The sequence below is a fragment of the Mus pahari genome, chromosome 15 (assembly GCF_900095145.1).
Source record: "Mus pahari chromosome 15, PAHARI_EIJ_v1.1, whole genome shotgun sequence".
NCBI lineage: Eukaryota > Metazoa > Chordata > Mammalia > Rodentia > Muridae > Mus > Mus pahari.
The window spans coordinates 9,914,292-9,938,466 of record NC_034604.1 but is presented as its reverse complement, the minus strand read 5'-3'; the positions used below and the strand labels follow the sequence as shown (position 1 = coordinate 9,938,466).

General features: G+C 43.1%; 1 protein-coding gene across 3 annotated transcripts in view; it reads left to right on the top strand.

Annotated features, from left to right (window-relative positions):
• Znf521 (zinc finger protein 521) overlaps nt 1–24,175 on the top strand; it is a 285,412-nt gene that overhangs the window by 252,989 nt on the left and 8,248 nt on the right. For all 3 annotated transcript variants that reach the window (XM_029546908.1, XM_021215108.2, XM_021215110.2), the window contains 2 exons: nt 1,446–1,577; nt 4,012–4,127. In XM_029546908.1, coding sequence (XP_029402768.1) covers nt 1,446–1,577; nt 4,012–4,127 — 248 coding nt within the window. The remainder of the gene's footprint in view (nt 1–1,445; nt 1,578–4,011; nt 4,128–24,175) is intronic.

The following is a 24,175-nucleotide window of genomic DNA, read 5'->3' as shown; positions in this document are numbered from 1 at the left end:
TCCTGTGAAATGTAGACTGTACTGGGGGCTTAATTAGTGCCTTGCTTTCTCCTTGTACAAATGCTTGTCCTCCGCTTCTGAAGACTCACACTTGTGTGAGAGGAAAGATTAGGAATACAAATAGCGTGGTTTCACTCCTAGTTAGCTAATAATAATTCCCTTTGTAATTGGACCTTCGTACTGTCAGGGCCCAACTAGTGAAGCACCTACACAGAAATTTGCTTTTGAATGGGGGAAAATGCCTTTGTTTTTGGTATTTTAGTTTAAATTTGCTGTTCCCTGGGTGTAAATATATCTCCCACTCTTGGTCCTAGCATGTCTGCCTCTTATGAACATCTCTAACTTTTACAGATAGAAGGTAGATATATTGCGTAGTAATGGGAAGGTCAGCGTATAGCCTCTGACCCTTGCTCTTCCTAACAAGTCATCTTGGGGATAGCAGGTGTGTGGCATAGCTTGACTATAAGTTCATGAACCCACAGACCAAACTGCCGGTGTCTAAGTTCTGACTCCTTTAATTGTTAGCCTCTCTGACTCAGAGAAAAGTTCTACATTCTCTGGGTCTAGCATTTCTCATGAGTTGTTTCGAGGTTGCGTGGATTCCTATTTGCAGACATGTAGAACAGTTCAGGAATCAGTGAGCCGCGTCACTCACCAGGTTGTGCTAGTTTTAGTGAAGGCAAGGCTCCCTCGCTGGACTGGGAACTCTTTAATACAGCAATCGTCAGCCAATCAGAATTGTTCTTCTACCAACTTCTGATGTCTAACGATCTAAAACTTGTCAAAAGTGAGCCGGGATCTCAGAAAAGTGGAGATGAGACAGATAGGCAGGTGGAGAGAAGCCAGGGACAAAATTAGACTTGTCAAGCGCAGCTAAGCGAACAGTGACGTGGGGTTGGATGTGACGGGCTAGGGCTGAGAAGTAGGGGAAGAACACCCGTAAAGTGAAGCGTCCTGCTGCGGACTCACCAGAGCAGGCGGCCACAGGAAGGTCTGTTTCAGAAGCTTGCCACAGAGATCCTGGGTCAGGGATAGGAGCCTTTACAGTCTCCCAGGTAACATGGAGAAGCACTGAGGAAGGAGCCATTTCACTCTCCTATTGGTTCTTTATTTTAGGTCTTTGGAAATATAAAGCCCATAAAATCATGATGATTAAAAACAGAAACCTTGGTGTGAGTACACTAAAAGCCTCAAAGTAAAATCTGATTTCTGACAATTGGCTTTTAAATTTTAGAATTTTCTTAAATTTCTATAAATGCCATAATAATGTAAGATGACCAGAAACCACTATTACATGTTTTCGGAGCAGGCATCGCAGGGTGGTGTGGCTACACATGAGCCGTATCTATATTTGGCTATAGCAAGAGCTTGCAATGAGAGGTATCCTGGCTCTATCACAGAGACGGTAGACTTGACCTCTTCTGTCAATGTGCTTTCCTCCACAGATGAAGGGCTGAACCACGAGTGCAAACTCTGCAGCCAGACCTTTGACTCCCCCGCCAAGCTTCAGTGTCACCTGATAGAGCACAGCTTCGAAGGGATGGGTGGCACCTTCAAGTGCCCGGTCTGTTTCACAGGTAAGGAACCTCTTAAAGCAAACTCTCAGCCTGTGTGTGCGCGGACCCCACCGTGTCCTTCCTCCAAGCGTGCTTCCCACTGCTTGGCCTTTTACAGCAACGACTGCCGTTCAATTTGGAGGAAGATGTTTGATTTCTGCTGATTAGCATTATTGATTGCAGTCTGCTTTAGAGACTGAGCCAGGCGGGAAGGTTAACTGTCAGGATGAACGAATGGCATTTCAAGTTCTTGTCTAAGTTTACACTTTCCCACCCAGAAAACAACGTCCACTTTAGGTTCACCTCTCTTCCTCCGGATGTTAAAAGGTTACCAAAGTTCGGCTGCTTTTGAGTCACTCGATATTCAATTAAAATATGTGATCTGAGTGCCCCCACATATGTGACCTCAACCTGGATAATTGTATAACATCTTTATAAAGATGTGTGTGTGTGTGTGTGTGTGTGTAAAATACTTCTTTGAAATAGTAAACAGATTAGAGATGCTTATTTTTTTGTGAAATTGGATTTTAAAAGTTAATAAAAACGTATGATCCTAGAAAATTTGTATCAGATTGTACAGTGGTACAGTTGTCAGGGTTAACCACAAACACGCACACACACACACACACACACACACTCACACACTCACAGAAACATCACAGAGAGAGAGAGAGAGAGAGAGAGAGAGAGACAGAAAGACAGACAGACAGACAGACAGACAGACAGACAGACAGACAGAGACAGACAGAGACACATATACACTTTAGAATTTATTCCTCAAAGCCCATGAGAGCTGAAATATGTTCCACATTTTCTGCTGTCACCCTAAGGTCGAGGCTACTTAAGATCTGCAGTGACCATCTCACTTGTGTCTGGCACATGGTGGCCAAGCACGTCAATGGAAAGAATGAATGTGTAGATATCTTGACCTCAAAGAAAATTTCTCTGTTTGCAGAGCAAAATCACAGGCATTGATTAGTTACCTTCACTGAATTCAGCCTGTAGATTTGTGTTCTATAATAAAAATGGAAACACGGGCCACAGGCCCTCGTACCTCTCACTAGTAACACCCTAAGTATGTGAATAACTACATCGTTAACACTGGACTTCACGTACTCATTCCATCTGCTAATGTTTCTCTCTGTTGAGTTTGTTTACTCTTCCAAATTTTTATTTTATTAAAGCTATTGTTAGGCTCTCAGCATGTATTGAAGATGCACAGAGTCAAGAGTCAGTCAAGGTCCTCTGTCTAGGTACCTGGTAAGTCTATTTAAAAGAAGAGTAGGCCAAAGGTCTCCACATTTAAATCTTACAATAAAATAGTTCTTTCATGATGTAGCCAGAGCCCCATAAAACATAGGATGTTATATGGACATAAGTTGCAAACCTGGATAAAATCCCATTTCTTTTTGTTGAGCTAGTAAGGAAACAAAGCCACATCAGGAACAGCCTGGGTCTCTGCACAAACAGATGTAAATTGTTTGATTGTATCTTGAAGTCATTTGGAAATAACAATTAGGAAGAATAAAACCTTCCAATGTAAAGCATATCGGGGAAAGCAAAGCTGAGAAGTTTCTTTAAGGTAATGAGAAATGTTATTAAAATGTATGACTCACAAGAACAATACTGTAATATGATGTTAGGTTGGCTGGCAATTAGAATAATTTTAATGATCAGAGTGGAGTCAAAGTCAAATGCCAGCATCTTTAATAAATCCTCTCCCTGCCTATACAGATTAATATTGTAGATGCAAACTTTTTTAGGTCACAGTGCACCAAGCATCCGTCAGAAGTCAGCTCTGCCAGCCCAAACAGCGCCTCTGGCATATACAATTTAATTATTAATAGTATGTCTCCTAGGTAAACTGTTACACAGTCTTAGGGCCTTGTTTTGTAGTCATTAAAATTGAACATGTTTATATTATTGAAACCCTTGCATTCCATGTGTAGGCCGAGTTGATCTTAAAGTATCCAAAGAGAATTTACCTGCCGTTCTGTTGCACATTTATAGACAGTGCCCCAGAGTAGCTGTGGGATATCATTTTTAGCATTAACACATTTAAATAGAGAACTGTTTGCTAGCTATAACTTTAGGCAAATACAATAAACAGGGATTGAGCAGTCATGATTTCTTAACCTGTGGGTTGCTGTGAAGTAGGAGTCATTTCTTATGAGACAGAGCTGTGCATTTGACACACAGCTTTTATTTGCAAAGATTTACAAGGAGCAGGGGCTCTATGAACCATTACTCTTTGAGTTGAGCTAGGTGCTGGGTGGAGTGCATCTTAACGGAAGCCAGAGATCCAACCATGAGCAACTATAGCTCTTATTCTCCCCAGGTGTCAGGAGCCAGGCATACCTGGAGATGTGCCCTTCACCCTGTTGTCTGTGTGTGCGGAGTCATCAGGATACAGCAGAACTCAGTAACCCAAACTCCCATCTCTTTGTTATTTCAGTGTTTGTTCAAGCTAACAAGTTGCAACAGCATATATTCTCTGCCCATGGACAAGAAGACAAGATCTATGACTGCACACAATGCCCACAGAAGTTTTTCTTCCAAACAGAGCTACAGGTAATGAATGGCCTTGTGAGGAAGGCTGAGGGTTGAGCCTACATGTTATTCATATGGGACATTTTAACTATGGATTGAGAATCTCTCTTACCCTGGACCACCATGATGCTCTTGTGTTTGGGGGCAAAGGGGGAAATTAGAGACAAGATTAATAGACACCAAAATAATTTTGCCTCTGGCTGCTGTCAATCATAAAAAGAACTAGAAGAGAACTGTAATGGGGCCTTCTGACCCAGTGTGAAGGATGTAGGGGTTGGGTTATTGCACTGTGGGATCATTCCCCTCACTTGTCGGAGCTCACTCTCCCAAGTCTTGTTTTATTCATGCTCTTTTCCCTCTGGGAGCCATGCTGGATGGATATCCAGCCATTGTTATCCAGAAGGTTGAACACTGGAAAGGCTCTTTTGTCCAGGATGCATTTGTTCCACATCAGGCAGCTGAATAATTAGTACTGAAACCACAGCTTTGGAGTTGAAGTCTGGGCACCCCAAGAAGTTAGCTTGGGCCTTAGGTGTACCTTTTGTTAGATGTAAAGGTCCACAACTTCTCTGAACCTCAAATGTGAAGAAAAAGAAACAAACTTCCCACTTACAGGTTGTCATAAGGTGAAAATGAAATTATAGGTATAAACATAAGGTATAAATCAAAATATATGTTTGGTTGCTTGAATGACTTTCAGAAATAATAGTTTAAAAAGGACTCAGAGGGCTGAGGATGTGGCTCAGCAGGGGGGTACTTGTTGTCATGCTCAAGGCATTGGATTAATCCAGGCATCACAGAAAAATGGGAAAAGGAGAGAAAAAGATTCAAAGGATATGTTGACACATACCTATAATCCCAATGTCACAAGTTCAAGGCCAGCCCAACAAAGAGGAAATATAAGGTCACAAAGACACCAAAATAAAAAAGTAAAAAGAAAGACAAAGAAACATGGATTCTGTTCCAGAGATTTCATATAGAAGGCCATGCCTCTTTCAATACTTTTTACATCTTTTAAAAAAAAGAGTAAAATATGAAATATCATTATGATTAATTTTTTTTAAATCTTGCTGGTTCCTATGGAAGAAATGGAGCCACATTTGAAGTCTCTTATTATTACTGGTTATTATTTGGCTTGAAATAGCTGTGGGCTTAGTTTCTACACCCAGAGCCAAGACCAAGCCACACAGAATTTATCTGTACTCTCTGGCTACCTCTAAGGTATCTTTACACCAAAGAAAGGGGGAGATTCTGGTAAGGCAAGATTTCGAGGAGCTGTGCATGTCAGAATAAAGCATCTGTGGTTATTCTACTCGGTTATTATTCTAAGCAACTAAGTTAGATGAAATTTAGGAGATAAATGAACCTACTGAATTGCATCATTGTTAGTGGAAAAGAACTAACATCTCTTTTTCACATTTTGTCCCTTTGAAACACTGGATCCTATCACATGTGTCTGCTAGTAAATAAGGAAAACAGTCCAAGTCATACTTTTATCATACTAAAATAACCTTACGTTCTTGTTTGAAAAAAAATACTAGTTTTATTGCAACTTGTGTCAAAGAACAAATCATAGGTTTGGTTGATCTGGCTCGGTAAAAGATTAGTATGTAAAATTTGAAACAAATGAAGTAACAGTTCAGGATGGAAGTCAAAGGCTTGTGCAGGGACTGGTGCCAAGGTGGCATCTAAATGTTTGTATCAGACTTCTACCTGGGCACTGTATGTGCAGATTCCACCCTGGCGTATCTTTCACTGAGAAAGCTTAGAGTGAATGACCATTTTAATATAACTATACAATAAATTAATAAGGCAGCTGTGTTTCTCTGTTCCCCAATAGTGACACGGGTACTAAGATTTATTTTCAAGCCTCACCTCAGTAATCCCCTAAACTAATCTAGCTACCTCGCAGCCAACATCCCAATAATACTTGCATTTAGGGCCTTCCCTGTTCCAACTGAACTCTTACCAACTCCTTTTGCCCTACCTCATGGCTCAATCTCCTCTCTTTCTCTCTCTCTACTTCCCCTCAGTGGTGGAAGTCCCACACTGTTCTCTTTTCCACCAGACATTGGGTGAGACAAGGCAGAGAATAAATGGTAAGAACTGTTTACACAAACTTGAGACAGGAAATTCTTGACATAAGCATTACAATATAGTGTCAGATTGAAACAATGTGTTGGGGGGGGGGACAGAAATCAGCATTTGAATAACACAAGGATAACCTTTACACAGTGCACAAAAACATTATGTCTATAGCTCAGCACTGTGGTGGGAGTCATCTGTGACCAGATCAGGCACACTTAATACATCCTTAAATATAAGAGGTTTCATGAAACATATGGTCTTCACTTTCCTGCAGTTAAACAGTTTTTCTCCAGCTCTCTAGTCCTGGGAATCCTTAACTGCCTCAGAAACTACTTGAAAACCCTTAAAGACCTTTGGTTTTTGTGCATTACTATCTATTGCTATTTCCTATAGTTGTCCATTTTTTTCCCCTAACTTCAAGGTAACTGTGTTAAACGGGAGAGGATGCCAGGCAGTCAGTACACCTCCTTGTAGCCTCTTGAGGTGAGGAGATAGTGTTTACACAAATAATATTAAATACTATAATGAATCGTTTTGACCTTACAGACACCCAACAAGTATCTCAGAGACCACAGAGGTCCCTAGGAACACTGAGGTAGATGTTCTGAAACACACCGCTCTCTCTACACCCATCCCCTGGGTCTTTCTGGCCTTATGAAGTCAGACTTAAGATGCTAACTCAGTCACTGAAACTAGGATGTGTGTCCAGAGCTGGAAAACATGTATGCCTGCTCTTGACATCAATACTCAACCTCTGTATATACCAGTCCTTACATGAGAATAGCCCTGATGGCTAGTAAGGATAATTGTTGCAAATCTGAGATGAAATATTGAATTTATATTCTATAGTTTGGAAAGCTGTAATTCAGTCGTGGGAATATCTGAAAGTCTGTCCTCTAAAATGCTCAGTAATAGCTCTAGTGGCTCTAATTGTAGTGACACCAGGAGAAAATGTATCAGAAGTTGACATTTCTGAGTTTTGATGGTATCTCTATTTTTACATTTGACTCTAGAAGTTTATGCATCTATTCTTTCAGTACCCATATTACCTTAGAAAGTGAACATTATGTGTTTTTAAATGGTGATTAAATTCCTGTATTGAAAACAGAAAGCAAAGTTCCTCTCGTTGCCAGAATGCAGGGAAATTGAACTGAAATCAAGGTGACAGTAGAAAATACCGTCATGACAAAAACGTGCAGCCAGTGCATTGGGCCGAGGCCCTTTGTACCTTGATATGTAAAATAAATGTAAATTTTAAGCCACTTGAACCTACCTAGATTTTTATGGCATTAAGTTATGAAGGAGTGCATGAAATTAAATCTCCAAGAGCTGAAATTCTGTTAGAGATCTTAAAGCATTCACGTTCTCTGCCTCTAACTGCAGGGCAGGAACACTGGGGCAAGTGTAGAATAAACATTCTGAGTTGCTCACTAACCACTGTGGAATGTCCCTTAGTGGTACAGAAATGATTTTGCGACATCTCCTTCACTGTTTCACAGTTGAAGTATGAAAACAGATTTGGAAAAAGTCATTACTTGTTCAATATAAAATCTACCTACATGTATGTAGTTATACATGAATATCTGTATGTTTCATGTGTGTGGCTAGACAAGTAGGTAACTAGGAGAGGAGCCAGTGGCAAGCAAAGCTGCGTCACGGGTTTTTGTGTGAGAGTGCAGTTATATTGACACATCTGTATATAAATACAAAGGGTGGTGTGTGATTTGACTCACAATACATACAAAGCCAAGCCAAATGTAAGTCATTCCTCCTCTGCTGTCCCTCTTCAGGAGACTGGCTTTCAGGCTTGCTCTGTGATCATCATCCCTGTCACTTTGTTTAGTTAGACAATGTCAACTGTCCTTCTCTGGAATCCTCCTTGTAGGACCAGGGACGTACACTATTTGTTAAATGTGAAACTCTCTTTGGTCAACCCTGTAGTCTTGTTGAGTGGAAGTCCAGAGACAGAGATACACAGTCCTTCATTCTTACTGCAATGTTATCTTTGTCTCTTCTTGGAGTGCTTGCAGCCACCCATGTGGACAGACCTGATGTGTTAGTCAAGGCACGTGGCAGGGAGGCAAAGGTATCTGTGAATAAAAGCCCATTGTTTGAAGAAATAGAATATTTTGTTATTTGGAAAATAAATATTTTGTTATTTAATAAATAAATAAATAAAATTCAAGGCCTCACATGTTTCCCTAATAGACCTCAGGGGGGGTTTTAATATGATTTCATTTGGTGGGGTATAGTTTTGTTTTGTTTTTTTGGTTTTTCTAGTTGGTTGTTTTTTGTTTGTTTGTTTGTTTGTTTTGTTTTGTTATGTTTGGGTTTTCGAGACAGGGTTTCTCTGTGAAGTCCTGGCTGTCCTGGAACTCACTCTGTAGACCAGGCTGGCCTTAAACTCAGAAATCCACCTGTCTCTGCCTCCCAAGTGCTGGGATTAAAGGCGTGCACCACCACTGCCAGGCTTTTGTTTGTTTGTTAACAGAATTTGTGGAGCTGAAGAGGTGGTTCATCTGTTGAGAGCAGTTACTGCTCTTCTAAGAGGACTGAGTTTGGTTCTCAGCACCAGTATCAGGCAGCAGCTCACAACCCCCTATATCTAAATCCAGATTCAGGAGATGTGATACCCTCTTCTGGTCTACACATGCACGCACACACACGTGCGCACACAAACACACACAAATAAAAATAATAAAACAAATCTTCATGGCAGGACATAAGAGAACATGCTGTGGTCCAAGAATAATACCCTTCAATACACATCCATATCCCACGTGGTTTGTGCTGTGGTTGAGCATTTTAAAGCTCTGTCTTACAGCACAGAAGTCACTGTTCTGTTGGTACCCCCTGGAAAACCTGCAATTGAGTGGCAGTGTTGGAGTCTCCCACTTCCTCCTGCATGTCTTCTAAGGAAGTCCCATCATGCTGAGGGTTTAGTAGAGACTGGGGAAGTTCTCGCGGTGGGTAGAATGAATCAGCCTGGCTGAGCTTAAACTCTGGATGATGCTAGCATTTCAGCTAGGTTTGCATCAGGGATTGCAGAGTCCCCACACTGAGAGAGCAGCTGCCATGTTGGGGGGATGTTATAAGACTTCGAGATGCCACCACAGTTTTAACTTGTCACCGTCTTTGCTGCTGTTTGATTTTTTCCCCTCAAATCGTTTTCCAGCATGTCAACTAATTTGAATGCATATTTTTCACGACTCAGTTTTATTAGTGCTTGAGTTTTATGGTCACATTTCTGAAAGAAAAATTAATTGCTGTATATAAGATGGGACACCGGGACAACAGCACTGTATTGAAACATGGCTCATGAGGTCCCTTGCTAACTGGTCATACACTGGCCTTTCAGTGCTGAGATCATGTGCTTCAGATGATTAAAGTAGGTATACTGGGGCACTTAGGAGTCTTTTTGTCAGCGGTCAGAATCATAAGTCCACTAGTCCCAGTGACATTATCAGGTTATTGTTAAGACAGAGATTTTAAAATATTTATTAAAACACCATTCCATCTCTCAAATGTACCATGATACCAACTAAGAGATAACAAAAGCAATTCAAAATTTATTCTGGGTCAACTTTGAAAGGTCTGATGCCGATAAATCATTCTCGCATGACATGGTATGTAAGCTATTGTTGGGAAGGCCTGGGAGGTACCTTACCTGCTGAGGAAGGTAGACATCACACAGCCAGACCAGGGCTTCTCTGGCATTCCTGCATCTCTAATGCTGACCCAAGAAAGCACAATCAAGATTGACCAATTATCTGGAAAGAAAATTTCTACCCTAGAGCTCAGAAGCTTCCTGAGTTGTCTTCGTTTGCTGGAATGATTTTTCAATCAATCATACTTTGCACAGGGTTTCCTGCTAGTTGGTTTCTAAGTGAAGATGCTTATGATTAAGCTTCTCTCTTTTCACAAGTGTCACACATCTTGCATTAGGTTTTGTTTTCCTTTTTAGCTTCGAACTCTACAAGTAATGGTGCTGGCTTCCAGGATTCTTATTTCAAAGCTGTGTGCCAACTCCCTTCAGTTAAGGCCAAGACAGGAGGGTTCTTGTTGCCTCTTCGTAAACAGCAAGGTGGGGACTGGCTATGGTTTGAAGAAAACTTTATTCACCTTTTTCTCATGTTTCCCTCCACCTGAACCTGAAATTTCTAGTGAGCAGGAAGAATGGAACCTGTTTGTAGTAAATCTAAGTAACGTACTTGTAACTCTGCTTTGGCCTTCCAAAAGCTTCCTTAATGAAAGTACATCTAGAAATTAAGCAAGCATGCAGAAAGGAACATGCTGTTGTCACATCTCACAACTCTCCTGTATATTTCAAGTGCTTAATCTTTCTATTTCTCACAGTCATTAAAGTTTTTGTCATTATCCCTACTCTTACTATAAAAGTCACAGTCCCCAACCTGCCTTGCCTCCTTTCAGAGGGCCCCAGATGGAAGTGTTTGCCCCACGCTCTGTAGAGACCTGGCACATCTGGTCCTGCAGTGAGGCCTTAAGTCCCTCTGTGGAGGAGCAGCAGCCTCCCCTTTGTGCTACCCCAGGCTGCCTCTCCTGAAGCCACAGAGCCTCTCATAGCTCTGGTCAGCCCTTGAACAGATCAGGAAGACGCCAAGATCTGCAAGAGTATAAATCGTGTCAAATGAGTGCATGACTCGGGACCTGGCCTACCCATTCCTCGCTTCATCTCTGCTGTGAGCCTGTGCGGCTTTGGAAGCAAATTGGTGCTACAGTGACTTGCACTTAATTTGCTCCGTGGCTAAATTGATCTATCTCTTTTATTTGATCGGATCACCAGGAACCGAATCATTTGCATTGATTTATTGATTGGTGCTGTGTTTTCACCATTAGTTTTGATCACTTTCAGCTGTTAATATTGGATAATTCAATCAGGATTGATTGGCCTTACCAGTGAAGGCAGAAAGTTAATCAGGTCAGACACAAAAATGGGGCAGAGGTAATCTAACAGTGGCTTGGCTGTGGTATTATTATATTCCCCCTCTCCTGTCCTCTTTCTTTCCTCCTTCTCTCTATCCCCCTCTTTCCCTATGTCACTCCCCTCTTTGCCGCCCCTCCCCCTGTCTTTCTCTGCTGTGAATGCTAAGGTTTTCTAGAATAAAGGAGAAAGTTTGAAATTATCTCACATTCGCAATGCATCGTAATGTGAGGTCGTTTTATTTGGTTCTTCTAATAAAACTACATCTAGAATTTAAGCAAGCATGCAGAAAGGAAAGTGCTATTGTCACAGTGAACTTATTTGGGTTAAATGCTTTTTCAATTACCTATTTTGTCCCAATAAATGTCTAATCTGTGTGTGTGCTCCGAGACACAGCCTGGGCTCACCTGTCTCTAAGTCTGGCCCTCACTGCCTCACCATGTGTCCTGGTAGCCAGATTTTTTTCCAGAACCGAGTGGCAGATATGACCAGAATCAGGGCTGCAGGGGTAGCTGCAGCAAGTGGAAAGCACTTTATTTGCATCTGAATAGTTTCTACTGCCCCACAGCTCAGTTTTTCAAAAAAAAAAAAATTCTCCATCCATTAATTTCTTGATGTTCATATCGATGGCTGACTTCCCTGTTTTAAAAGGGAGCACCACCTCTTCGTTCTAGGGCCCGCTCCTCCTCCAACAGCCCTGTTGTAAGCAAGCTGCCATTACATTATTTTCTGTCTGGCCCAGAGTTGACGACAGATGGCCATCTCTGAACTGCCATCAGCTCGGCTTTATGGAGCATCCAGCTAGGGCAGCCTGATGGCACTGTGGCCAGTTCGGCAGCCCCTCCCTCCCCGCCCCCTGGAAGTGCTCATCACCTCTGCCACAGCCTGCCTTGGCTGAGCCTTGTTGGCTCTGTTGGCTTCCATGTCGCCAAGGCAGCCTGCTGCCACAGCCCTGGAAGGGCTGCCTTCATTAAGAACAAGAGACTGCAGACACAGTTGTCCTCCGAACAGAGTTCTGCCGAGGCATCTTTGTAGTCAGATCTATTGGAACTATCTGAAAAACCCAATTTTCTAGAACATTCTGCAACCCAGACAGACTCATGGAATTCCTGCATGTGTTCCTATTTTAGATGTTTGCTCTACACGTGGGTCGATTTCCTCACATTAGCAGAGACTGTGTGCCAAGAATAGACCCTTGGTGTTTACAAACTCTCATCTGACTGTTGGAAAACACCACGTCCGGACCCAACTGTTGTGACAATTAGAGAAAGAGAGATGGCAATCACAGACTCTAACTATCAATCCCCTGAAATGAGCAGAGAATCCAGGCCAGCATCTTCTAGATCCCTGGAGGGGATGCTCCTCGAACTGCAGCCCAGCAATGAGCTGTTGTGAGCATTTGCAAAAGATTGATAGGTTACCCTTGATCGGGTTTGCTAAGGCAAGGCAGCTCCAGAGCCAGCCGTGTATTTTAGGAGGACTTCACATTTGTATCCTTTATTGTTATATTTTCAGTGAATCTACAGCTCGTAACAGGCTGTGCCCCGCAGCTATGAAGGAGTAAGTTCCCCTTATTGGAGGGAAATCGGTGTTCTGTAAAAGCCTGAGATGGGGCAGGGAGAGATGAATGGTGCTTAAAAGCACTGCTGGCGGTGCTGTCATTTAGAACAGCAACTCCGAGGCTCCGAAGAGAGTGAAAAGCAGGGGAAAGGAGTCCTTTTAAAGCGGGGAAATTTCAAACTGCCTAAAATAACAGGTCTCCTTCATTGATTACTTCATTGAATAAGCATGGGAGGCACTTAAGAGGCAGGGACAGCTTCTGCATGGGAGAAGAGAGCCTGCCAAAGTCTTCCTCTTGTATGGGAAGGTGGGGGGCCACCTGCCATCCACTTCCTTGCACAGCCCTCTCCTGCATGGACACAACTCCTCAGCTAGATTGGCAGAGCCCTTCTCTTTCCCAGGAAACCTTACCCCACCATCAAAGGCTTCCTATTCTATATCAGCAAAGCTTGATTTTATAATTAGCCAAACCACACCCTGGGTACATCTGCTAAGCTTGTGCGCCTTCTAACCAAATAAAAGGTGACTCGCTACCATTAAATATCAGCCGTGTGCTGGGTGATGCTTTGGGTTTATAAGGGTGAAAGGTCACTGTGTAGGAAAATGGAACCATATATTTGCTGTGAGACAGGCACCAAGACCTCACTCCCGTACTCAGTTATAATTCATGAGGCTACTGGTGGGAAGCCCTTTTCCCTCTGTGGAGTTAACGCATCTCCACTGAAGCCTGCTGAGAGCACCCTGCATCCCCGCCACCATCTGTGTGCTCACTTCTGAGGAGAGAGAGAGAGAGAGAGAGAGAGAGAGAGAGAGAGAGAGAGAGAGAGAGAGAAGAGAGAGAGATTCCCCCCCCATACAATTTCCAATTGCTCCTGATTTGTGAAGGTTTCCAGAATAAAGCAGGGCTCTTACCTCACTGAAGAGAGAAGTGGATGGAACAAACTGGTGAACTCTTGTTTAGAAAAGACTTTAGTTGGAAAAGGGAGATGCAGCAATGCCTTAAGTCCACGGCTGACTTGGGAGGCTGAAATCTGCTGTCAGTCATCATTTGGGAAGAGGCAACCACGGGCAACCTGGAACCCCAGAGATAGGGTGCCCAAGTTCACCCTGTCCTCAGGATGCCTTCAGTCAGCAGGAGGAACCTTACTCAGTCTATGGCTCTGAGATGCATTTTCTGCTCTCTCCACGGACTTGAGCCAGCTAGTGGCATGAATGCAGTCCCAGCCACACATAGACTGTGTCTGTGGTGACATACCACCCATTCTTGGGAACCAGCACTGATTACCTTAGAACTACCTGGACCTCATGTCAAAGAGAGCGGCCTTCATACAAGCAGAGTGTCGGGGCCACGGAAAAGAGCTGCAGGTAATCAAAGGGCTTCCAGGCATGTTCTGAGGTGTTGAGAACAGAGACATCTTTGGGTGTGTCCTGAGCCATGTGCTGGCAGGCCTTTGGTGGTTCCCTGCTCGCCTCTCTTTCTCCTGGACGCCCAAAGGTAACAGGACAGGATAGGAAAGAGTATGTGATCGAGCATCTGAACCTAGACCCGGTCGTTGCTGGGTGATCGCACATTTATCTGTAATGTTTCCTGATCGTGTGCCTGATGAGCCACTGTTGTACTCCGTTTAAAGGATAAATCAAAGCCAGACCTGGAAAACCAGCCTATGAATTACCAGATCAGAAGCCATAGGGAACCTACTGTGTCCTAGAATCCAGAATGGTCTTTGGATGCTCGGGCGCCAGCTAATTTCAGAGGCTTTGGGAGGGCCATGGCAAGGTCAGAGGTCACCCATGAAGACAGCGGTACCCAGGGGCCACCTTGTGTGTAATTGGCTTGCCATCCAGTTCAGCTGCCCCGGGGTGTTTGTCATGTGACCTCTTTCACCCTCCCAAGGAAAAAGTAGGGCAGGAGTGGCTGGGCTCGCTAGCCAGGTTTTCTTGGGTGAAAGATCACTTTGAGATGACACAGCCGAGTAGTCAGCCTGAATTCCTGGTTGGTATTTTATTAATTTTGCACCAAGATAAATCCTGAAATTCTGACAAACTCCATGACAGGTGAAATTCCTTCTTGCAGAATCTTCTCAGCGAGAGACTGCTCATTTCGTTCTGTTCCGAGGCAGGCAACAGGAGGGCAGCTTTATAATCAGCCCTCAAAGGACCCCCAGCCGCCCCAGAGTCTCGGACTGATTGAATAACTCCTGGGCCTCTTCCCCTAGGCCTCCATCAGCGGGGGTCCTGTGGAAAGCAATCTCCCGCAGACTGGCACTGAAGTGAGCTTTAAACCACCATTTTCTGCTCTCCAGAGGAGCCTGGAGTACTAAAAGATAGATGGACTGCAGATATTTTATGAGAAACTGTCAGAAGAAGAGCCGAGTAAATGTTTTTTTCTTCTTCTTTGAGTCACACACTCTATCACTGTTGAATTTCTCCCAGCATCCTTTTACATTTAAAGTACGAAATTAATTGGTTGCTAACCTTTCGTTCCCCCTTCCCTCTTCGTCGTTGTCTTCCTCCTCCTCCTCCTCGAGGGTTTTTTTTTTTTTCCTTAAATATTCACACAGAGGCCCTTTGCTTAACCACAGTTGTAGAAAATCAGTGCCATTTGCAATGAAATATTTATAATGACAGAATGAAAAATTGGATTCATTTTCTGGACTGCAGCCGAACAGTCTGCAACTTCGCACGAGTACCGTTGCCCGTCCCTCCTTCCTCCCTTTCACGGGAGTCATTTCAAAAACATAGCTCATGTCCATTTACCTATGTGCTGGAGGAGTGCCTACCAAAGCACAGAGCCTGGCTCCACTCTTAAAACTACAGAGCGGAAAGAGCAGAGCGGATTTGTGTTAGGGCTGCTGAAGAGGGTGGACTTGGCCCGCACACGGGTGGAGAGGGTTTGAGCTCCCATCTGAAGGAAGAGCAGCAAATTTCCAAGATTAGGGAAGCGGCGGGGCTTGAACTTTGTGGCACAACACCAATAATGATCAGCCTCGATGTCGGGGCAGATTTACAAGAGATGTTGTTCTCCTCTTTTAGGGTTAGCTGTGACCCCGCCTCTCCAAGTGACCCCCTGTTTGCTCACTGCTCTAGGACTGGCCCTTTGCCTTTCATCCCTCAGAAGTCAGAGACAAAGGGTTTTGTTAGAACTGCCCTGGATTACATTGCAGGACAGCCATCCCTACCTGGACTAATCTGAGTAGGAGAGGGGCCATTTCTTCTGTTTGCAGGATCCCGTGGGCTGTATATCAAGGACCCTGTAGTGAACCCCAGTCTTCCAAATAGGTTTTCACTGCATACACAGTATAGAATCACTTAGCTGACTCTCCAAGTGTCATTCCATCTAGGCAACCCTTCCCAGGCTTTCAGCCCAGCCCTCAACACTAACCTTGAATTCATTCTCTTTTGGAAGAGTGGGCTTAATTAGTTAGCAGTGTTTCATTTTGATGGTTTTCCACAAGTGAAAACACTTTCTAGTACTTTCAAAACATGAATAAAAACAGCTGTGAATTGAGATCTTCAAGGTTTCAGGCCCTGAATTTGCCTCATCACGCATCACTGGCTCCACAAGATCAATAATCCATATTTTATTATATAATAAAGGCTGTCTGTAATTGAATTAGCTCATTCACTCCATTTGATTAGCCCTAGTTCATTCATGGAGAGGATAAAAAGAATGCGCACAAACCTCCATATATTACATTATTTGGATGTAAAGAGCTTGAGAATTTGTTTCAATATTGTTTTTCCAGGGGGTAGTATGAGCCACAGCCCAAGCATATGGGGATGATAGCATTAAGTCTGTCCTGCCGATAACCCTACATGGGTACCGTATAATAGGTCTCCCTTCGGACCAAGATCCATCCCACTCTAAAATTCTGAAAGACAATTGATATGGTCTTTGTTGGGGGTTTCGTTTTCTTTCTTTCTACAATCCTTCCCCCTAAGGTCATTTTCTCTTATCCACTGTAATTTGGGGCCTCTGTGAGTGCTTACTCTGAAGCAAAAAGTTAGTGCCAGTTTAATAAGAACACCTAGTAGGAAAGGGGACCTGTCATTTACTATTGGGCTCTCTCGGGACAGGGCTCTAGTACAACTGTGTACTCTGTCCACTGTCTCAGAGTCTTGCTGTTTCTATACAAGCTACAAGATTTGTCTTCACATTGCTTTTCATATGTATACATTTTATATACAGAGAGAGAATATATACTAGACTCTGCTCACAGTTCAGCACCTGATGATGTGTGCTGTAACACAGGCTGCCTTGTAGCTCTAGAATCTCGCCTGAAGTATTTTACTATAGTGTTTCCTGGACTTTGATTCAGCGGAGAAAATGAGGTTTTCTTAAGAGTATACATTTTAGGATGGTAGTACCTTTTTCTTCCAGCACCAGGCATGGATGTGGAAAATTGTTATCCTTGACCCTTATTTCTTCCTCTCCCCCTTAGGTGCCAAGATTTAAGGGGAAATCTTTTTTAACATTAACATTAGTTTTGAAACAGTTTAAACCAGTCTAAATATATACCCAAGTAAATGGAAGCTGGAATAGTGAAGTGTAGAGAATCAATCTCCTTGCAGGCCAGAAAAGGAACATTGAACAGTGTTCATTCATGTACTGCCAGATGTATTTCTGCATGTGACACGGCTTGAGTGATTTTCAGAGTTACTAGGCAGGCTGGCAAGAGCACCAGGCCTCCTGACAGAGGTAAAGAGCCTGCAGCCCAAGTGCTTGGTGAAGGAAGGTTGCACAGCGAACCACAGTGTCAGAAAGAGAAGCGCCCCACCTCAGTGTCTGTGATCACGAGCCCCGTGTCTATTTCCCCTCCTGCCCAGAACCGGCTGTGCTATGGCTGGTTTGCATTTGTGTTTGAAGTGCCAGGCGGTTTAATGAAGTTATTCTTTTATAAATTTTGCAACACTGAAGCAAGCATGAGGGCTTTAAATTAGAATAAGTGCCACTTGTGTGTGGCAGGTCCCTCGGAGGACTGATGAGAGTGAGGCCTCCCGGTGCCTGGGCCTTTCTGCATGGCGGTGCGGATCTGTTGTGCTTGTATACGAGGCTCACCTTTGAATTTGTGTGAGTGTGCTCTGTGGCTGCTGCCTAGCCCTCTGCTAAGAGGCTGTCTTTCTTCCAGGATCATGTTAAATACTTCACATTAAAGAGTGCTTTTTTTTTAATTATATTGCTTTATTGTAATGAATTCAAATTAACTTGGAGGAGCAAATTGTATAAGGGTGTGAAGGTTATAGATTGCTCTCTCCATAGTTACAGCACACCTCTGTGTGAAGGGATTAAAGGGCAGCCTCGCTGGTAGCTCAGAATATTTGGAGGGGTGAGGAGACTGTCACAGACCGAGAAGCAAAGCAGAAAAGGCACCCAAGAGTGGCATGAGAGGAGGAACCTCACATGGTGTTCTTAAACAGACACCAAGTCTCCTTAGTGGAGGGGTATGTGGAAGACACTGCTGTCATTTTATGATCGGAAATACCCTAGCAGAAATGGTGTACAAGTGACAGTATAAGCATAGTATAACAGGCTTCCTTAGAGAATAAGACAGAACTGCCAGATATCTCTCAGTGACTGAGGGTGCTTGCCACCAAGCCTGAGGGCCAGAGTTCCATTCCTGGGGAATGTACACGGTGGAAGGGAGAATCAACTCCACGAAGCTGTCTTCTGACCCTCAGATGGCCTCCTGACACACTCAAGTTTTCTTCTTTTGGTGCCTCTGTGAGCTACTTAAAAACAAAATTGGGTTCAGAGGATGTAGCGGAGACTTCCAAAAATGGGTCCTGATGCTGTCTTAAGCATAGAAAAAAATACAGAGAAGGGGGAAGAGAGACAGGCAAGGAGTGAGTGTGGGGGGAGTAGACCTTCTTAACCAGGAATTTTTACTTAATGTGGAAAACACACAAATATTACACTGGGGCTATTACATGTTTGCCCTTTCAAAGAATTTGCTCACAATCTCAACCAAAGCCTCTTTTGGGATTTCCTCCCATCTCAGACAGTTCCAGAGGGGCTGAAGAGGACGTAGAGCCCATGCCTGAATGTAGCTCATTCTCTACATAGCACAGGCTTGCTTTCTTGGGCATGGAAATGCACACATAATCTCAGGGTGTGGCTCAGTTCAACACTGCTTAACGATAGCAATTGATAAGTTATATTTTGACCTACTAGACAGCTGTTTGGTTGCTGATGGTAAGCAAACAGATTTTCTGTTATCTTTGATGAATTACAGTGTATTTGTTTGACTCATACTTCGAGAGTGTGGCAATGTTATAATTGAGAACAAGAGAGGGCTGGAGAAATGGCTTCCTGACAAGAGCACTTGTCGTGCAAGCATGGTGATGTAAGTTCCGCTTCTCTGCTGCCATGGGAAAGCTGGTGCATATCTGTGCACCTGCAACTCTAGTGACAGAAGAAGGAGCCTGAAGATCATCAACCTGGCTGAAAAGAATGGTGTGCCCTGGGGCAGTGAGACACTTGTCTCAGAGGTATCAGGCTAAACACCTGATGTCACTTTCTGGCGTCTGCACGTGCTGGAGCACACACGAGCCTTGGAGCCTTGGAACCTTGGAGTGCACTTGTGTGTGTGTGTGTGTGTGTGTGTGTGCGCACACACACACACACACACACAGTTGGGGGTGGCACATACTTTGCCTGCTTTTTCACAATTACTGGAGTTCAGTGGAAGGGAACCCCTGTCCTATGAAATTGAAAGGCAGAGAGTCAGGGCCCCTCCTTCTCACAAAGGTCACCCTTTGAATATAAATCACCAGAGCGGGTACCTTTCCCGTTCTAATCAGATGACCTTTTGAAACTGATGAACCAGAGTTTAAATCCTAAGGCTGCCAGTCAGATTTTCAATCAATACCTGGCTCCAGCACCCTTCGGAACCTAACTGGATCTCAGTGGATCGCTTACGCAGAAGTGCCACACACGGAGCCTGGAGGAATGTTACAGCTGATTGCAGGGCAGCCCAACTTGATTGTAAGATGTTGGGCCAAGGAGAGTAACTAGGATTTATTTCACCAAGTCATCTTTAAAAAAAAAAAAAATAGAAAACAATCCTTCCAGGATTCAAAAATCTAAAACCAGAGGGAGTCACCACATATCTGCAATGCTTGTAAGAGGGCATTTCTGAGCAATTATCAATCTAAGATAATTATTTGTTGCTAATTACTACACAAGCCTATTAAATATTCAGCAGAAGTTTGTTTAATTGTGTTGGACTGGGAAAGAGATGCCTGAGCATAGCTTTAGCGTGGCAAGCCAGTGCTATGCATCCAGAGCCTGGTAGAGAAGAAATTTGTGTTTGCCCAAGATTAACACATTAACATCAGGCAAGCCTCTTCCACTCCTTGCACAGTTATTTGTCTTTGGGGTATTAAAATTGAAGCACGACGAAGGGGGCACTGGTCACAGATGTAAAATTGGAAGGAGGTCATTCTTAACCTTGTTTACAGATGTTCTGGTTTAGAAGGTACCAGTGTGATAAATTAAACATTACAGTGGGAAAAATTGAAGCGTAGCTACAAGTGGTACATGCACACGTGTGTGTGAAGAGCTGACCTAAGCACACACGTGTGTGTGAAGAGCTGACCTAAGCGCACACGTGTGTGTGAAGAGCTGACCTAAGCGCACACGTGTGTGTGAAGAGCTGACCTAAGCGCACACGTGTGTGTGAAGAGCTGACCTAAGTGCACACGTGTGTGTTAAGAGCTGACCTAAGTGCACGTGTGTGTGTGTGTGTGTGTGTGTGTGTGTGTGTGTGTGTGTGTGTGTGAAGAGTTGACCTAAGCCCAGACAGTACTGCCTATCAAAGCCTTCAGTCCCCCAACACGCGGAGACTCTGTCATTCCAGAGGGGAGGCAGAATCATCATAGCCTGGACCCTCTCCTTTCTGCTTTGAATACTATGATTGCAATTTCCTGTAGGCTTCTTACATGTAAATAGGTAGCTCAATGTGTTGATTGCTTGCAAAAAAAAAAAAAAAGAGAGAAATGAACTTTATACTTTTAACATATTTCCCAGTGGCCACTGTTGTGCCTGTTCTTCCAATCTGGAACTTTCTGTGAACCTCAATGCAAACTATAGTGATTTCTAAAGAGAAAAGTCGTTTTTGGTTTTTTGTTTGTTTGTTTGTTTTAATTTTTTATTGTGTTGTGTTGGAGAGGCACAGACAGACAGAAAGACAGACAGACAGACACTTCAATGCCATGGTGCACATTTGGGGTCAGAGGATATTGGTTCTTGCCTTCTGCCTGTTCATTTGAGACATGGACTAGTTTATCACAGGTGGCTTCTTCAGGGTTTGCGTATCGAACTTGGGAACTCACACTTAGAAAGCATGCAAATATTCCCAATGCATCTATGTCTCCAGACCTACAGATAGTCTTCAAGCCTCTCCAGAATGCAAAACAGGTAGAAATCAGCATAGAACTAGAATCGTACGATTCTTTTAAAGGTCTTTCTGGAAAATGGAATTGTTACCATGCTAACATTGCCCATTTGTAGCCCAGCAATATAATTTGGCCTTTTGAGGTGGCTTGTTTTATTTCTCTATACTGTTTAATTGTCAAAATAATGGAAATTATTATATGTTCTGACTTAAAAGTTGCATTATTTAACTAATTAGCCTTTGCTTCTGAAGACTTACATTAAACTAAGACCAAGATAATTAGCTGTGTATTCATGCTACATTATAAACCACTGAAATTTTCCAAATTGGTTAAATATTGCTTATTTGTTTATTTTAAAGAAAAAGAAAAATGTGAGTACATGCAGTAATCCCAGAATTTAGGAGGCAGGATCAGGAAAGCCAGTTTACCACTGTCAGCTACATAGTTTTAGGCCAGTCTGAGTTGTAAGAGATCCTTGCTGAAACCAAACAAACAGACAATGTAATGTGCTGAGCATCGCCACTTTCCAAACTGACTGACACCTCACCTGTCCCCACGGCAGCTTAAGCCCACCAAATCCTGTGATGTCTAAGAGCTCTGGTTTTTACTCTGTGGCACTCGGCACTTGGTTTTGCCTGTGTTCCTTGCCCTCTTTACCACTTCAAGCCACAGGTATGTGTAGATTCTCTAAACAGTCAGCTTACAGCCCCCTCACAGAAGGCAAAGGGCCTTTGCTCCCATCCCTTTGACCCTTGTCTTCCTGATAGGTGGTATGAGCATAGCCAGATGAACATCCTTCGTCTCTTAAGAGATGTCCACCAGGCTCTTTCTCTTCGCTCCTCCCTATCTGGAAACTACACTTTTCTTTTTATGCTATGTCTCATAAGCAGGTACGTTAATCCCTGCCAGCAAAGGTAAAACCAGTGGCAGTGGTTACTCTGGGAGTGGCAGTGGTTACTCTGGGAGTGGCAGTGGTTACTCTGGGGTCTTTTCAAAGCAGGCATTCATTTTCACACCCAAGATAGTAACTTCCACAGCTTCATTCCCAAGGCACTTTAGACACTGTGACAACCTGAGCATCCGGAAGTACTGTTGTTTCCTTGGCCTGGGGTGAACCATCTTTGCTGTTTGTATGTAGAGTAAACAGTTGAGTGGGTGAACATTTCTGGAGTGATGTAGTTTCACCCACTGATAATGCCACTTATAATATATCCACAAAATCATAAGTGTAAAACATCATGGAGCTTTCTTGTGATTTGGGTAACTTGATTATGTGGATCTCAGGCATGAACTTTAGACATTACAGCATCCCCTCTCAGTATCTAGATGTGACACACCATAGACCAACATTTCTACATGTCTCCTTTGCCCATGGACCAAATTCTTTCTTCTTGAAATTTAACATTAATTGAATACTAGATCTTCCTTTTCTCCAACTCTTTCATTTATTCATGCACAAATGTTTTCCAAATAGCACGAGGCAATGGTCCCCTACAAAGAGAGATTTCTCCCACGGGGAAAGATGTAGTAATGTCTGGGGACAAACATTACAGTATAAACTAATACACTTTCTGTGGTGCCCACTAACACCATGACTACAACCTAATGTCAGCAAAGCTGAGGTTAAAAACCTTGTAGTAAAGCAAGACATATTGGTGTTATGGGATCTTCTCCAAGCTCTTTAATATCCAGCATGGGAATGGCATCTGACCATCTAACAGGAAAGACTTCTCTGCATCATCTCTAGCTTCCTGCATGCACTTCTGAGCATCAGCTCATGGACTTGTTTCTTCTATACTGTAGGATCCGCACAACTCAGCTCTCCTAGGCTCATTAACACTAACATCCAAAGAGCAACACAAATATGTCCTTCAGTCAATTTCAACTGAAAGCTAACTCTTTTTCTATGAAAAATATGATTAAAAACTTCAGTGCCAGAATTGTTTGAAGAGCAGGCCTAAAGCCTGAGGTCAATGAGACAATTCTCCCATTGCCAGGTTACAGACGCTCACGGGATGGTCCTTTTCTGTCTGTTGTCCTTGTTTCTGATCATTTTGGGTGATTCCATTTCACCTTTGTTTTACTATTTCAATATAACTTAGTGTCACCCAGAAGTGCTCTGAGATGCCAGCCCAGGTCCATGTGAACTGCTAAATGTCCAAAGAAAAGGCACTGGCATCTCTGCATGTTCATGGTGATAGCAGAAGTGTATATGAAAAAACAGAGAAGTTCTGTCACTGCAAACACAATCAGAACTGCAGAATCTGTGGCATTAAAGAGGGGCAGATACAGGTTATGATAGATGGGTTCAGAAATGGCACCTCCATGTGACAATAGAGAAGTAGTGCCTCCTTATCTAATAAATTCTTCAAATGAGTTCATGAGTCTGCTTCCCTTGATATGAGAAATGTACTTTGTGTGTTGATACGTTGTCTTTTTTTTACCAATTCCTTTCTGTTTGGTCATCAAATCACTGAGGGCAAAATAACACATATAAAAGAACTTCTGCTGACATATGTCATGAAAATGTGCAAGCTCACCACCATGTTCCTGATGTTTCCCAGCTAGGGTCTATGAAAACACTATGGTGTAAGCTTTCTCCATATAGGAAATGTACAGTGACCACTCTGAGTAGGCAAATGGGTTTAAATGCAACGTCGGTTGGTTCTGGTCTTTGATGCAATTCTTAATACATTCTGTTGCTAGTCCCAGGGCTAAGGGGATTCGATTCATTCAGATTTAAATGTATAAGAATGTCTCTGATTGTGTGTGCTCTGAAGGCATTTCCTTATTAACATTCCTCCCCTGTTAACCTCATTAACATGTTTGGGTGTCACCCTTTGCCTTTGGGGCTGTCTTTTCCCTCCATCTTCCAGGGTCTATAGCCCCACACCCTGTCATCACTCCCTGAATACACGTTCAAAACTATTTTACTAGCAGAGAAGTTAGGAATGGAAAAGAGAGAGGGTAGAAATGTAAAACTCTTGATTAGAAAGTATAATTTAATAGAACATGTATTGAACCAAATGTATTGATTAATGTAGAAGATATAGTACTTATATTGATTCGACCCAGAGATTTA